The sequence below is a fragment of the Tripterygium wilfordii genome, chromosome 13 (genome assembly GCF_013401445.1).
Source record: "Tripterygium wilfordii isolate XIE 37 chromosome 13, ASM1340144v1, whole genome shotgun sequence".
Taxonomy (NCBI): Eukaryota; Viridiplantae; Streptophyta; class Magnoliopsida; order Celastrales; family Celastraceae; genus Tripterygium; species Tripterygium wilfordii.
Window position 1 is genome coordinate 11,725,138 of NC_052244.1, and position 16,471 is coordinate 11,741,608.

The 16,471-nt window shown below is 37.1% G+C and overlaps 3 protein-coding genes across 5 annotated transcripts; 1 reads left to right on the forward strand and 2 right to left on the reverse strand.

Annotated features, from left to right (window-relative positions):
* Positions 1-319: 319 nt before the first annotated feature.
* On the reverse strand, positions 320-2,817 carry LOC120013199 (serine/threonine-protein kinase SAPK1-like). Its single transcript, XM_038864935.1, has 9 exons — positions 2,537-2,817; positions 2,232-2,306; positions 1,780-1,881; positions 1,653-1,706; positions 1,473-1,565; positions 1,288-1,380; positions 1,096-1,200; positions 906-1,004; positions 320-813 (listed from the first exon to the last, which is right to left on the reverse strand). Exons 1-9 carry the CDS (start codon positions 2,654-2,656, stop codon positions 526-528), a joined length of 1,029 nt encoding a protein of 342 aa, XP_038720863.1. The 5' UTR covers positions 2,657-2,817; the 3' UTR covers positions 320-525.
* A 4,845-nt stretch (positions 2,818-7,662) lies between these two features.
* LOC120013197 (WEB family protein At5g16730, chloroplastic-like) lies at positions 7,663-10,765 on the reverse strand. Of its 2 annotated transcripts, none has more exons than XM_038864934.1 (3): positions 10,043-10,765; positions 9,715-9,847; positions 7,663-9,563 (listed from the first exon to the last, which is right to left on the reverse strand). In XM_038864934.1, exon 3 carries the CDS (start codon positions 9,526-9,528, stop codon positions 7,735-7,737), a length of 1,794 nt encoding a protein of 597 aa, XP_038720862.1. In that variant the 5' UTR covers positions 9,529-9,563; positions 9,715-9,847; positions 10,043-10,765; the 3' UTR covers positions 7,663-7,734. The 2 variants fall into 2 exon arrangements, with proteins under 2 accessions (XP_038720862.1, XP_038720861.1); XM_038864933.1 differs by having other exon boundaries at positions 9,987-10,765.
* A 937-nt stretch (positions 10,766-11,702) lies between these two features.
* Positions 11,703-16,252, forward strand: LOC120013196 (YTH domain-containing protein ECT2-like). 2 transcript variants are annotated; one of them, XM_038864932.1, is made up of 10 exons: positions 11,703-11,929; positions 12,612-12,688; positions 12,844-12,970; positions 13,209-13,267; positions 13,375-13,902; positions 14,313-14,894; positions 14,983-15,195; positions 15,287-15,433; positions 15,651-15,743; positions 15,814-16,252. In XM_038864932.1, exons 1-10 carry the CDS (start codon positions 11,902-11,904, stop codon positions 15,847-15,849), a joined length of 1,890 nt encoding a protein of 629 aa, XP_038720860.1. In that variant the 5' UTR covers positions 11,703-11,901; the 3' UTR covers positions 15,850-16,252. The 2 variants fall into 2 exon arrangements, with proteins under 2 accessions (XP_038720860.1, XP_038720859.1); XM_038864931.1 differs by having other exon boundaries at positions 11,704-11,929; positions 15,651-16,252.
* The last annotated feature ends 219 nt before the right edge of the window (positions 16,253-16,471 follow it).

Sequence of the window (16,471 nt, forward strand, 5' to 3'; positions counted from 1 at the left end):
GTGTCAGTTTGGCACACAATTTTGAAAGATAATATATTCCAACTATAATTTTGAGACAATATATTGTACTGGTGAAACAAATAATGATAGAAGTGGACAAAAATATGACCCACATATGCCATCAGATTGCAAAGAAATTGAGAAAAGAAAAAAAGAGAAAAAAAACTGGTTTGTTGAGAAAAGACGTGTACAATATGTGAAAAAAGCATCAAATTTGATATCTTTTTTAATCATATATAGTGCATCAATGTCATCATCTATCAGCAGACTACCCATCATGTAGTGAAAAGTATAATTATATTGCAAAACAGACAGGAACTAAGGTGAAACCTCGTTCTTTTATGCTGATAGGGATTGCATGTTCATATAATATAATAATTAGCTCTAGATTTGGCCAATCAACTAAGTCGAAAGAGGGAGGTTGGCATGGATATGCACCAAGATCCATATAGGGAACTTCAAAGCAAAGATTGGCCATGGAAAAAAGCAGAAACTACATGATTTAAAGTAGAAACACTAAATTAATTATAGTGCACAGACAAATTCACCACTTATGTCTATATCATCTGTATCAGTATCAGCATCAATGTCATCAAGCTCCATGAGTTCATCAAGAAAACTGTCACCAACTAATTTCATCCCCTCTCCAGGTTTTCTTGCCTCTTGAATTATAGACACTACTTCTTCCATACTTTTATTGTCACTTTCCATGCTGTTTTCTTCTTCTTCTTTTTCTTCTGCTGCTGCTGCAAACTCAACTGGCAAGTTCTTCAAGAACCATGGATGCTTCTTAATTTCTGGGATTGTTATTCGCTGCAGAGGAAATGCAATGCAGTCAAAATTTGATTTCAAAACACCATGCAACTAACAATTGGACTAAGAAAATTTATGTAGATTATGATTACCTTTTCAGGGTCAGCGACAAAAATCCGAGATAGGAGATTCTTACATTCCTTGGAGACTCTAACGTAGTCTGGAATCGAGTACTGGACACTTAGAATCCTCTGCCATTGTTGATTAACATCATTTTAAGGCGACGGAAAAGACGTAATTTTTATGAAAGGTATGAAGAATTTTGCAACTATGAAGTAGTACCTGAATTGTTTTTCTGAAGTTCCTCGGATCTTCAGGATCTTCAAATGGATAAGCACCAACCAGCGTCACATATAAGGTAACCCCACAAGACCAAACATCAGCAATCTACAATATAAAAAGTAGTGGTTGTGAATTATTAGGTGACCAAGCTTGTCCTTAACCAACATCAATATCAATAAGATTAAGAATCACCTTCCCATCATATTCTTTCTTGGATAAGACCTCCGGCGCGATGTAGGCTGGTGTTCCTACAGTTGATTTGGGTTGTGAATGCAACACAGATGACTGTAAAACGAAGAACAAAATCAGTAACTATTTGTACATATGTAATTTCCATTTGATGCAGAATTATGAATTCAGATTTATTAGTAAACCGCCTTGGAATAGCCAAAGTCGCATATTTTGAGACGGGGCGCTGTACTTCCATCTAAGAGTGTGTTCTCCAGCTTAAGATCTCTATGACAAATTTGCTGCAATAACATAAACAAATGTCTCCCATTTAAGCAAGAGATGCAGAAGACTCAAAACCAGTTCATTTGAGAAGAATATGCTAATACCATTGAATGGCAGTAACTGACTCCTGATATGAGTTGCTGAAAGAAGTACCTAGCCTGATATACAAGTTCACAGAAACAACAAATGAAGAACACCAACTCATTAACCCAACAAGTGAAAGAAATATACCTCGTCTTCGCTAAATCTTCCGGCAGTGCAAATTCTCTCAAAGAGTTCTCCACCAGAAGCATATTCCATGACTATGGCTAAATGGGTTGATGTTAACAGAACCTGCAAAATGCAGAGCTTTTGTGCCAATTTGAACCAATAATAATATACTTAACTTAGCGTTTATTCTTTCTCTGAACCTAAAAAGTGTACAGTTATGCTCTTCTATTTGTCCATCATGAAGAAATATTTGATTCCATGTTCCATTGCCCTCGGACTTGAAATGGCTGATTGACTAATTCAAATATTCCATTAATACACATCTCACAGCAAACCGTATCCACTATTAACAGAGATTAACATGAATAGATTCTCATGGTTCCAGCATAAAAAGGTTGAAAAGGCGAGCTCAGTACAATTTCTTGAAGTTTTAAGTCACCAAACATGAAAGGAAATTAAGGAACTTAAAATACCTCCTTAAATCTAATGATATTTGGATGCTTCAACGACCTGTGATTCATGATCTCCCTTTGCACATGCTCATCAATCTGTAAAACCCAGAAAAATCTCAAATATCAGTCCATGTACAAGACATGAGCAGATGAACACAAGCCAACCCATTTAAGAATTTTAAAAACACGAACAGATAATCACAACCCATTAAGAATTTGAAAACATAAACACATATAACATCTAATAAGAACCTGAACTTCAATATAGAAAATAGAACAGACACATATCAGCAAAACCCAGAAAAGCAAAAGACATATGAAATTACCTTTGGACCTCTCTCAATATACTTGACAGCATATAAATCACCACTTTGTTTGTCTCTCACAAGCTTCGCAACTCCAAAATTCCCAGACCCTATGTCTTTCAGAATCTCATAACGCTCCATTGTATCTGAATTCTGAATCGACTTCAATAATAAGAAATCAAAGTCTGTATATAAAGACCAATTCCTCTAATTGTTTGTTTGCTTTCATGGTCATCGAATGTAAAAGCTGTCAAGCTTTTTCTTTTGTGGGTGATGGGTTTTAAACCGACTGTCCAACAGTCTTTGAGAAGCGTGTCAACGGTGAGATACAAAGCAGAGGAGGCAATCCACGTGGCACGTTTCCAGTGGTTAGAATCTCCAGCAAAGAAAACCAGAGTAGCAAACCACATGCAGCCACAACAATGAATACTCGCTTTCCACAGGAGTGTTTGCGTCTTATTTGTTGACTAATTTAATTAGTAAATATTTTCAATTTTACTAATTAAAAAATATTTTCAATTTTTCAATAATTGAGAGATAGGACACCTTAACAGGAAAAAAAATAAGTATTATAATTAATTGTAAATGAAAACGTCAATCAACTTTGTAAAATATTGTAATAAAAAATGATTGAGGCCTTTAATTTATGATTCACATTTTACTCCCAATTCATATGGAGTGTTGAATGTTAAGTTGACGTTACATTTGTATTTATAATCAATGATTATCACATGTCACATAGGATTGAAGATAAAATGAAGTGATAAATTAGGCATAAATCGAGAATATCTAGCATTCCTCGTCTTTAACTATTTATGTTATTAGGGTAATGCTTAATTATTGATACCAAATGTACAAAAATACAAAAAAATCTTTTCCTTTTTTTTTTACATTATTATTATTATTACTTATCCAATATCCATCATACAATTTTTACTATTTGTATCGATGTTGATTTTGCTTTAAATAATTATTTGATCTCATCAAACTATCAAAGTATGCAAATAAGAATCAATTTTTTTATAAACTAAATAATTCTATCAACTAAAGTGAAAGCAATATATAGAAATAAAATATTTTAAATATTTAAGTCATATTTGACAATAATCAGAATCGATGGTGGACACGTGTGCGTCAATTGACGGCGAGTAGCAAATCCTCAAAACTTTCGCTGGGTACAGATACGATCTCTATGATTTTCAAATTACGAGGAGAAGATGATTAGTGACAGTGGTAGTACAGAAGAAAATGACGTGGACGGTGGAGGACCGAGGATGCATGACAGAGCAAAGTTGATTGGTCCCCAGCATTATTGGGTTGGGACCGCTATCTAATCTTTGATCTTTCTTCCTCGTAAGGAAACCAAACAAAGTTGTAGTAATTCCAAAAAAAATAAAATTACCAACATCACAAGTGGTTGCTTTTCTCAATTTATTTATCGCACTTTTTCCTTTTTTTATTATCGTGGGATTATTGGATAGATCGGAATTTCATGTTTTTGTTGTAATTGCTTCAATTAAAATAAAAGAATCAAGGATTGGTTTAGTGATAAGTGAATGATATTAATAATATATTATATAAAAATATATGTTGGCGAGATAAGACCGGGAAGTGTCTGTGTGCATACATGCACATCCATGAAAGTGCGTGGGTAACATACACTTTTAAAACTCATCTAAACCTATCTAAAATCTTAAAGCAATAGGATCGGGGAGATAAGACCGGGAGTGTCATGTGCATATATACACTAATGCACGTACCCATGAGGGTACATGGCTAACATCTTAAAGCAATAGGTTATGGGTCCATCTATGTACATTAACTACTTAATTTTCTTATATTATCTGTTCTGGGACACCAATATGTTGTGAATTCCCAATAATCTTCCCTCACATGTAATTCTCTTCCACATCAAATGCACTTCCCCTCGCGCATGAACCTCCCACTTCTTACCGACTCCTGAGAGTCATGTCTTACACTCTTCATGTGCTCGCGATATTAGGTCACAAGTCTCATGTCTAGGCGCCGTCCTTCAAGCCACACAATCTTTGTATGTTCTTGCTCAACCTCATCAACGCCCTTACGATTTGAGTCATACTGTCCCGTATGTTCACTTTCTCCTTGTACTCCTAGAGTCACATGAACACCATGTGTCTGCTTGCTTGCAAGGTATAACCCGATCTCAAGCCACATGCATGTGTTACTATCTTTACCATATCGCTTATGCCGCATTTTTCACCAAGAGGTGCATATACTTGCTCCCTTTTCAATCCATCCAAACGAATATGTGGGTTTTCTAAATATATCATAGGTTTTGGCACATCATCGGCTCTGATACCACTTGTTGTGGACATAAGACCGAAGAGTGTCCACGTACATACATGCATAGTGAGCGTACATGACTAACATACACTTTTGGAACCCACCTAACCTAAAATCTCAAGACAATAGTTTATGGACTCATCCATATATATTAACCACATAACTTTCTTATACTTATCCGATGTGCATGTCACTCCAATCACTTGTAAATTCTCAACAATTTATGTTCATGTAAATAGGATTTGACTTTTAGTTTCATCTAATTCAACTAATAATATCACTATATTAAAAGTACAATAAAAATTGATCAATAACCAGGATAAGAAGACCTTTTTAACATATTGTGGTGAAAATCATCGCTTGTGAGTAAATCAATAATGTAATTATATTTGCTTCACCTTCAATCGAGCTAAGTTGATCAATCAATTGTGATTGTTTACTTAGTTTTATTAATTATTTTATTTGATTTAATTATGTAATTCCAACTAAGTATTCCTACCAATAAGTGACTAAAGATATTGCGAGGCACTAACAATGTCATCACCTTTAATCGTGCCATTACTTTTAACAAATATATAGAAGGATATGGTTTTGAACTTGAAAAACCAAAAGATGTGTACTATTTTTTTTAACTGAAGAACCACCTAATTCAGCATATCATTAGGACAGTTGAGTAGGCGTAAATTTCGGACAGTCAGAATATCTCATATCATACACACTGGTGATAGGTAAGGCTGTGAGGAAACCGGTGCGAGTAGGGACCCAAAAATGGAACAAGCATGCGAAACCAAGATCACATAATGAAATATCACAATTGATCAATTTGAACTCCCGAACTCGAGTGCCGTACACCATAAATATGGAGAGAACAAACTTTTCGCGATATGTGCACTGTTTTGCTATATTATGACCGTAAACCATGTGGATTTGGAAACACCAAAACTGTATAAAATCCAACAGACATTCCCTTTTTTATTTGGAAAGGAAAAAAAATGAAATTGATCGAATGCTTATTTTGCAGAATATATAAATGTTATTACTTTATTAGTTTTTAATATATATAGAATTATTGTACTTGTAGTTGTACACGAGGGGGAACTCCAAAAACCGAAATAAGAGGAGTTATTTTGGACACCACGTAATCAATAAAATGGGAAATAAAGCAGCTGATTTACGTAGAAGCATCCTCTTTGTGTGTTTTGCACTTCTTAATCAATTTCACAAAAAAAATAGCCACAATTCAATGGTATGTCAACCTTTAAAAAACAAACACTAGTGAATTGGTGCATAATACCTATATTTTATATGTATTGGTTGTGTTTCAACTTTGATTAAAATATATATATAAGGAATTGTTAAGACTGAAAAGTACAATTTGATGTAAATAACAATGTAGTTTATTATAAGTGTGAGCACATATTTCAACACTTGATGCGTTTTTTTTTAAGGCAATCACACGGGTCTTATACTCAGAGCGTGGACAAAATCTTAAGTGAATTGGGTCCAATCTCTCTCTTCCTCATCTTCTACTTCTTCCTAATTGATTCTTCAGATTTTTCTCACCATTCTCAATTTTTTCAAATTTAACAGAAATTGACAAGTTTTTGTTGGATCAGGTGAACTTGAATATTAACTAGTTGTTGACGTAGGAGGAAACTACAAGCAAGACTAAACCAACGTTTAGTCAAGGAAAATAAACATCGAAATCTACCATATTTAGATAAACTCTCAAGTTTTTAGTATATTCCTTAAGAGATAAAAGATAATGAGCCCTAGGATCAGCCGGCCACAAATCTAAAATGGTGAAAAACACAAACTTACGAAAATGTCTCTAAAACATTAAAATGACAATTTGAGACCCTAAATAGTGGCATTTGTCAAAAATAATGTGCAGTTAATAGCATTACGATTAGTCTTATTCACTACATTGAAACAAGTCTCTCAACTAAATTCCGTGAAATTCTAAGAACGTGACATTTCAATTCTAATGAAATAGTCGGTTTTCTTTGTAATTACTTGTGACTAGTGTTTGTACACTAGTGCCTGTAATTGCAAGGAAAACCAAAAGCTGTAGAGAGGTCTTGCCTGTTCCTATTCAATACCTGACCCAACATTTGACAACTATGCCATGACACCCATCCACCCTATCATTATGTATCTAAGAAGGGTCTAGACGATCAGATCATGCTTTGGTGATTGACCATTTGGATTTAGTTACATTGATTGAATGACGTACTTGCATTGGCTTGTAGAGAGTAGAGACTACACCTAGCCAGCCAGATGTCTTTGGTTCCTTGAACCCAACTCTAATTTGTTTTGTAGCAGAAACTTAGTGGGACAACAACAATCACCTGAATAAGATAGTTGATCAAACAACTTGAATGCGGTAGTTTGTCATACTCGCATTTCATCAAACAACTTGTCGACGTCTTATTCAAAGAAAGTTGGGAAGAAATTCTTCTGCCAAGAAGAGAACAAAATATGAGTTTTCACTTACCACAATCATGCTACAGGCATCCCCAGCCTCAAAAATGTATCCTAACCCGTGAGTTATTGACTTATTTCCCTAGAAAAACTCAACATTACTAAATGAAATTGCAGCAAGCAATGTAAACACAGAGGTGTTTCTGACTAGATATGGCATTTCTTCCTTCTTTGGATCTGCATCACTTAGCAATTCAAAATGAGTTTAAGAAAACTCATGGAATAGTTGAATAATCAAATTCATTACAAACTAATGGGCCACGAACCATTAAACTAACAAATGGGATGTAATGGATTTCATCTGTCAAGTACACAAAGGTCAGGCTTAAAAGATGAGCTAATTATAAAATCAAAATTATGTTTGAAAAAAACTAGCCCCCCAAAAAAAAGTGATAATGGATGAAGATTTTTTCTCAATGAAAACTTCTTCTCCTTAGGATATCTCCAAATCTTCGTAGCAATGCCCTCTTTTTTCTTGAGTTTCTGTCATTCTCATCATCACAATGAGTGCCCTCAAGATGCTCCAAATCCTCTGAAGATAATGTCTCTCCATCTACAGTGAATGTGAACGTCGAAGAAGACTTCTTACGATGATGCTCAGTATTTGAAACCGGAGTCTCTGCCATGTCAAATATCGAACCCTTCATCATGTCATCAGTTTCTGGTGTCGCCTCATCGTCACCTTCATCTTGTGGTTCTTCCGCCTTGTGTTTGGTCTGAGTTTTTTGGTGTTCATCATCTACGGCCTCTTTGTGAGTTTGTATTTTTAGATCCTTCAGATTGAAACTAATTGTTTTCCAAATCGTATTCTTGATATCTTTGTGTTCCTTATCGTCTTTGTGTTCCTCACTGTCCTTCTGTTCCTTGTGTTCCTTATTGTCTTTTTTCCCCTTACCCTGGGACTTCTGTTGCTGTTGATTGGCTTTACTTCCTTGCTCTTTATCTTTCTCACCGGGTTTTGAGTCCTTTGGTGATGATTCCGCAAGCAATCGCTTCAAATCTTTGATGTTCTCTAGCGCAGAAGCTTCATTGACTCTAAGGTTTTCATTCTCTCTAATAATAAAATCCAAGGCATCATCTTTTTCAGCTAAGACGTCTTTAAGTTGAGAGTTTTCTGCTCTTGCAATCGCTGCAGCTTCTTTTGCAACATTGGATTCATTCAAGGCCTGCTTAAGTATGTCTCGCAGCTTGTGATTCTCGTCCTTCGCTTTCCGGGTCAGATTTTCTGCCCCAGTTAGTGCTTGAAGAAGCGTGTTGTTCTCCTCTATTAAAGATGCTTTTTCCTCTTCAACCCTCTTTATGCAATTAACAAAGCCAGTCTCTTTCTCATTCCATGCCAAAAGAGTCTCCTCGGCTTCAAGTCTTAGCCTCTCCGACGTGTTTCTGAATCGATCAGCGTCTTTCCTTACTTCATCTAAGCGGGTTTTGTATTCATCTTCAGTGCTCTTTAATTTTGATTTTAGATTCTCTACCTCTTCTTGGGTCGAGGTACGTTTCTCATTTACCTGTTTGGCTTTGGTCGCGACTTCCTTCAATGCCATAGCTAAGTCATCCATGGCCTTTTTGCTGATTTCCTCGGCTTCAGTCGCTATCTTCAGTTCTTGTTTAAGCAAGTCCATCTCCTTCAGTAAGCTCGCAGCTTTCGACAAAGCGAGTTTCTCGCCCTCTTTGGCTTGAACCAAAATCTGTTTTGCCGTTTGAAGCTCAGACTTGAAACTCTCTAATGCTTCCTTCATTGAAGGTCGAAGATCCTTCATTGAAGGATGAAGATCATTGGACTTCTGCCCTGATGATTTCTTCACCTTCTCTTGAAGCGAAGAAATTTCAAGCTTTGATTCTTCTAGGGAAATCTTAGTCTGCTCCAGCTGTTTTGTCTGAGCAGCAAATGAAACCAACAATTTTGTTTCAGAATTCTTCCATTTGTCTACATCTGCCTCAAGTTCTTGAATTCGGTTATCGCTTCTTAACGATAAATCAGATTGGCAAGCATCAGTGGCTTTGAAATTACTCAATTCCTCTTTCAACTTCTCCAATAGTGCATCTTTCTCCTTCAATTGTTGAGCCATATTTGATAACAATTCCTTAAGGGAATTGGCCTCTGTAACCTCCTTTATTTCTCCAAGTTGGCCAAGTGCTCGATCTCTTTCTTCCTCCGCCACACCCAGTCTCTCCTTCATTTTCATCAGCTCCTCGTCAATCTGCGTCATATGACGTTGGATCTCCGAAACTCTTGCAATCGATTCTAAAACAAATCAAGCAGAAGAAAACCATAAGCACATAGAGTTTGAATTAAAAAGGTTTCTAAAAGCTCTCCATTTAATGGTTTCAAATTTTCAATACAGCCCACAACACCATAAGAACACACACACAGAGAGACAAAGATCTTATGATACCTCAGATAAATTTGTCGTTTAAGGAGAGTTGCGTGAAATCTGATGGATTTCAGATATAAGATTGTTCCTCCTTTTTGCAATAGATTGATGCAAGGATTGCCTTAGCTACAAACAATGGCTGATTCTTCTTCGCCTACCAATGAAACGAGAAGAACCCATCAAAGTTGAATGTCTAAAATGAGCAAATGAAAAAAAATAGATGACCAAAAATAGCGGGTAATAGTGCATGGACTTGTATGGAAGAAAAACACAAGAAAAATTAAGTGGCATACAATCAAACAAACAACTGCCTCGCCCTCTCAACCTCCCCTATCTTCGTATACCGTACCCATGTATCATGGCCGTATAAGCTATCACAATCCCCCTTGCATCTCTTCAAAAGTCGACTAGCCTCCTCTACACGCTCATATCTGACAAAACCAGATATCGTCGCGTTCCAAAACGTAATTGACCATCCCATTCTCTTAAGGCATATCTCCCGGAACAAGCCGAATGCCTCATCGACCATCCCATTCTCGACGCATCCGGCAATCGTCAATTCCATGACACTAAATTCCTCAGAGGCATCAATTCAAAAAGTCTCTTTGATTCTTGGAGACACCCATTTTGCCAGCAGGTAGTTCCGATAGCATTCCACCCGATAACGTCCTTTGTTGGCATTTTATCGAACAGTTGGTAGGCAGCTTCAATCTTACCGGCTCCAGCTATGACTCCAATTTTGACACTATAAACATATACTTCCTGTGTAGAAAGAAATCTTGCAGCGAGACAGAGAGCACAGGACCTGTGGCGTATGAGAAATTTTCTTTGAAGATTTATGTGAAGTTCTATTCTAACAATTACTGGAAAATAGTAATTGTTCTTGTTAATAATATTAGAATTATGTACTTTGAGTCTTTGACAAGTTTTAAGAACTCGGCTAGAATTTGAGGAGAAAAATAAAAACTTAACTAGAGCTTAGTTTTTTGGGCGATAAGTTATTAGTTAAATATAATTTTTTGAAGGAGCAAAATCTGTAAGAGAATCAAGAAAGAAGATATAGTTTTAAAGTTAGAACTCTCCATATAAAAGGAGACCCACTCATGTTACAGGTAAAGGAATCCGGACCCTGCACTTCATTTGCTATTATAGAGAGAACTTGGAGCACCGAAGACTTCCCAGTTGATAGTTTACTGATTTGAGAGTCGTAAAGGTTCCCCTTAGCACATCCTTGGATCCTTTTTTACTCACGTGTTCTATTGTGCAGACCATTATCAACGGAATTGAGGACACCATCTGACGTCAGTCCTACCGCCTGATACGTTATTAAGACCGAATAAGTTTTGAACGTCATCGCTTCTAATTAAGATTCATTCCACTGTAATCTGGAATTTCAACTTTTGCTCTCGGAATGTTGAATTTCAACCTTTGCAATCCAGAACGTGCAAAGCGTGCTTTTAGTTTTGTATTCTCGACCATTTTCTCGAAGGCAATAAAGTGTACAGATAAGCAACAGTGTGTACAAGGTTGGCGTAGTGGATGAATTAAAGACAATCAAAATATACGCATATCTTAACTCTACATAATATGTGAAAAGTCTGTTTCTAAAAATTGAACTTGTAACCTCCAAGTTATACCCTTACAACTCCACCATGGGGCACATGTTTATGTATGAAGGCAATAAAGTTAGTTTATCTCGAAACAAATCAAAGTTTAACTCTTTGCATCAACATCCTATGATTTATCTAGTACTTGGGGAGAGACGGAGAGTGAGACAATCTAAGCATTCGAGGTTTACATGTGCCAAAGCCCATGATTCCTGATCTTAAAAGAAAATCCCATGAAAAAAAAGAAAAAAAATAATTTTGGATACTTGTTATATTTAATTGAGTTTCCAGTAATGGCTGGATTAAAGTCTTAATATTTAGTATTACTGAATTTAGCATTTCTTACTCATTTTGGAAAGAAATATAATCGACTTAAATTAGTTTAAAGGGGGGCTAAAATAAAAGGAGAGATTACGTGGTATTTGAAACACCGCTCGTCTACCAACAAAACCTTCCAAAACCCTTGGCGGCTGTGCGGCGAAGAGCGGTCCTTCCCCCCTCCCTCTCTCAAAACCCCCAAATTGTTCTGGGGATATTTTAGGGTTTTATCGTACACTCTGAAGAAAGATCAGTTTTTGTTTCAACCCATATTATTTTGATCATGGCTGCTGTTACTCCTTCTGCAGATCGTATCCTTTACTAAACTTCGTGGTATTTTTTTTATGTTTTGATTACTTGGTGTCGTTTTTCTGATCTGTTGTTCATTTCCCGCTCGTATTGAGCTGGTGGTAGTTGATTTTGTATTTGGTTGTCTTTCTCTTTTTTTTTTTACGAAAGTACCTGAGAGGGTGAGATTTGTATGTGTGGGTGTTCTTGTGTCTTTTAGTCAGGGTTTTCTTTCGTTGTATGTGGTGTATTGGATATTCTTGTGATTGGTATACGGGGATTACTTGCTGAACCTGAATGGATTTGTCTGTTTTGAGATTCACAAGCTATAGATTCAATCACTCTTGCAGGGGTCTGGTTTTGAATCTTTGACTTTGTTGTTTATAATGATTTTTTTCTTCTTAAAGGCTGATTGATATGGCTAAGCAAAAACCATTGACTGATTGGTCAGATTGGGAATTGAGTACTGGTTTTTGTATTGCGAGTTATGTTACTTGCTGCTGTTCTTTTTAAATCATTTTTCTGCTACCGGAGTTTAAGAAATTTCAATTAAACAACGAGTTCGATTGTCTTATATTCACAGGAGATTAGGTTTTATAGTTTTCTTACGGATTGGAATATGATAGATGCTACTTGTGTACTAAAGTTTTTCATGCCTTATTAAGATATAAAGAGATTTTCTTCCTTTACTCCTGCTTTCTCTAGAAACTGCAGATTTGCTGCAGAATTTGAACTTGGATTCTCAAACAAAGACTTTAGAAGTTTCTGATGCCACTAAGAAGGTACTTTACACTTCTACTACTCCTTGAGTGTTGATTGAAGAATGGACCTTCAAGATGACACCTTGATGCACTGGCATTAATGATAAATTGTTGTAAGTTGTGTTTCCATTGAACAAATGAACTGGATTTAAAGGTTAATATTTTCTTGCATTCAGACCTCTGTTTACCGGTATGGCTCAGCCAATCTGGGGAATGTTCTAAATGGTCAGCTCCAGCAAGGTGTGGATCCAACTATGTGCTACACTCCTAATGGCTTTGCCCCTACTCCCTATTACTATGGAAGTAAGTTGTGAATTTGACTATTCCCTATTGAGGTCAATAGCTGTGTTTTGTTCTATTTATATCCAAAAAACTTAAAAGCTTGTATCAAACATAATGCCTGGTGGTTATATTTTTCTTGACTTTTGAAGCTGAAATTTTTTAGGGCACTGGTTTATATCTTTTGATCTATATTTTAATTTCACAACAAGGTTGTTTGTATTGTATCGCTCTTTGACCCATATGTCAATTATTGGGACAGGTAATGAATGGGACAACTATTCTAGATATGCGAATTCAGAGGGGATGGATATGTCCTCTGTAAGTTTTCGTGGTTCCATTCGACAATTCCACTCTACTCACTGCATGATATTTTTTCATTTTTGTCTGGACATTCTTGCATGGCCTGACGGCTGTCATTTTTACAGGCAATTTATGGTGACAGTGCGCCTGTTATGTATAACAATGGCTATGCATATCCCACGTATGGCCCATACTCTCCTGCAGCTACCCCAATTCCTACCATGGGGAATGATGGTCAGCTATATGGACCTCAGCACTATCAATATCCTACTTATTTCCATCCAACTACGACCTCTGGGCAAATGACTTCGAATTCAGTGGCCCCTCCACAGGATGCTTTCTCCACCTCCACTGCTGGTGATCGGAAGGCTTTGTCTGTGGAAACATCCAAAAGCAATTCTAATGGCACTGCAAATAATGGGGTTGCAAAGGCAAACAATGGTCCTGTTCTGTTTAAACCAACTCACAATAACTCGTTCACTCCAAGTAACATCAATGGGGGTGCTTCGACAGGGGGTATTCCCTCTTCTGGCTTTCCCGGTCCAAGATTTGATGGGCCTCTTACTGGTGCCGGAGTTACGTCCTCATTCTCAAAATCAAAGAACAGTTCGTTCCAGAGTATACAGAATTACAATCCAAATTCTCACTACATGGTATGCGAAGTCCAGAATCCCCTATTATCTGTAACTTTTCTTCTTGTGAAGTGGAGATATGGTCGGTTCCTTTGAGATATATGAATTAGTATTTTCCTGTGCAAAATTCTGATATTTTCTAGGTAATTGATAAATTACTAAATTCTTCAATTGCGCTGTTGCGTGTCTCTTCGATAATCTGAATGTAACGTGATTGGTTACATCTAGTGTGTCTGACTTGTAATGTCCTGCAACCATTAAATTTTATGTTAAATGAACACTTAGTTTATCCTTCAGGTTGAGCTAGCCTGTGTTTAGATGGCTTTTTCTGGAAACCTTTGTGAACAGTTTTTCATTCAGGGAGGTCATATAATCATGATGCATATTCTTGTTTATTATCTTAGATGTTTGTCCCTTTTTTTCCTCCCCAGGGCTTTCACAACCCTAGTCCTCTGGCTGGCATGGGTTCAACACATGGGATGTATCCAAATGAATTTTATGGTCACTATGGAGGTGCCTATAGATCTGGTATTGGCTATGGATCCACTGGTTATGGTTCAAGAACAAATGGACGTGGGTGGCTTGCCGCTGATGGCAAGTGCAGACCTAGGGACCGGGGTTATGGCTATGGTGGTTATGGCAATGAGAATGTTGATGGTCTGAACGAGCTGAATAGGGGACCTCGGTCAAATGGACCTAAAAACCAGAGGGGTTTTGTGCCCAACACTTATGCAGATAATGTTCAGAATGGATCATCAGATGAAAGAAGTGGAGAAGAGAAAGCCAAGACCAGTGTGTTCCCAGGCTCGAAAGAGTTAAATAAAGCAGATTTCGCTGTGGATTATGCCAATGCAAAGTTCTTCATTATTAAGTCATACAGTGAGGATGATGTCCATAAGAGTATCAAGTACAATGTCTGGGCGAGCACACCGAATGGAAATAAGAAGCTTGATGCATCATATCAAGAGGCTCAGCAGTTATCTGACGGCTGCCCTGTATTCCTTTTTTTCTCGGTGAGCATGAATATGCCATTAATTAATGTGGTGGTTCAATTTGACAGGTTAGGGATGGTCTTTTAACATTGTTTTTTTAACCGCTTAGGTCAATACTAGTGGACAGTTTGTCGGCCTTGCAGAAATGGTTGGTCCAGTTGATTTTGACAAAACTGTGGAATATTGGCAACAAGATAAGTGGACTGGTTGTTTCCCGGTTAAGTGGCACATTGTTAAGGATGTGCCAAACAATTTACTTAAACATATTATCCTTGAGAACAATGAGAATAAACCAGTCACCAACAGCAGGGACACTCAAGAGGTTAGTACCGAAATTGGTAGTCTCTCTCCAACAAGTTTGTTTTTAATTTTATGCTTGTTTTTTCCATCCTAAATGGCAAATCCACTTACAGGTCAAGTTGGCGCATGGTCTTAAGATGATCAAGATATTCAAGGATCATTCTAGTAAAACATCAATTTTGGATGATCTTGGGTTTTATGAGGCCCGGCAAAAGATAATTCAGGAAAAGAAGGCAAAGCAGCAGCAGCTCCAGAAACTGGTAAGACGCAGTTTACTTCCTAGATACATATTATTCCTTTATTTTTGTCCCTTTGCTTTTCCTATTGATGATTGGTAGTGTTGCACTTGTTAAGATTTTTCTCATCGTCAGTGCTTTCATCCATATCTGTTCTGTTTGGAGTCAATTTTCTGTTTTTCTTAGAGGCTTACCGTGAAAATTAAATCAATTTTTTCTAATTTACGGTTTGCTGATGTAGGTGTGGGATAGAAAGCCCATGGAAGAGAAGAAAGAAACTGCGAATGGATCGGAGCAGGTTTCATTAGAGGTTGCATCAGATTTGAGTGAGGAACCCACTTCAACAAAGCTCCCTAATAGTGAACATCTTCATAATGGATCGGCTGCAATAGATGGTGAGGCTCCCAAAGGTGGCAAATCAGTTGTGTCTGAGAAAATAGCTAATGGGATGGCAAATGGATGCTAAGCATCTGCTGACACAGTGGCATCTATGGTATGGTTGGAGTTGATCTCAAAAGTTTTCCCATACAGAAGTTGCATGGTGTTTTTATTATCTTCAACGAGGCTGCCACAGAGAAGATCCGTCTTGGTGCTTTGAAGACTCGGATATGGCTTTTCTAGGAAGTCTAGATCCAAGTATTGAACCCATGTACTCAATTTTTACTTTTCATGCCAATTGGCTCCTTGTGAGATTCATTCCTCAGGGAGTTTAGGTTTAGGTTTATCTGACATGGTTGGTGTATTTTTTTTTGGATATACTTGGTAGCGAGGGGGCTTTACTTGTATTAGTAAGAGGGCTCATAATATAAGTTGGAATGAGATTAGCTTTTGCTTTTGTGTCCATTTCTGTGTTTATCGTTGTACTCAATTTTCTCATATGTTACAAGGACGAACATATGATAATGCTGATCTAAGTCATGAAGCGTATGGGAAATCCGACATGTGACCTTTACCTTCATTGATGTGTTGATTTGGCATAACTCGAGCTTAATATTAAACATGAGAAAAATAGAACCAAACTTGCATGCTCATATGGGTATGGTCTTGGACTCTCAGAGGAAG

Coding starts and splice junctions, on each gene's coding strand:
- LOC120013199 (XM_038864935.1), bottom strand. CDS start 2,656: ATGGAGCGTTATGAGATTCTGAAAGACATAGGGTCTGGGAATTTTGGA. Junction 1,882..2,231: donor ATATCATTAGATTTAAGGAG/GTATTTTAAGTT, acceptor TGCATTTTGCAG/GTTCTGTTAACATCAACCCA. Junction 1,005..1,095: donor ACTTCAGAAAAACAATTCAG/GTACTACTTCAT, acceptor CAACAATGGCAG/AGGATTCTAAGTGTCCAGTA.
- LOC120013197 (XM_038864934.1), bottom strand. CDS start 9,528: ATGACGCAGATTGACGAGGAGCTGATGAAAATGAAGGAGAGACTGGGT.
- LOC120013196 (XM_038864931.1), top strand. CDS start 11,902: ATGGCTGCTGTTACTCCTTCTGCAGATC. Junction 12,689..12,843: donor TTTCTGATGCCACTAAGAAG/GTACTTTACACT, acceptor TCTTGCATTCAG/ACCTCTGTTTACCGGTATGG. Junction 15,434..15,650: donor AGCAGCAGCTCCAGAAACTG/GTAAGACGCAGT, acceptor TTGCTGATGTAG/GTGTGGGATAGAAAGCCCAT.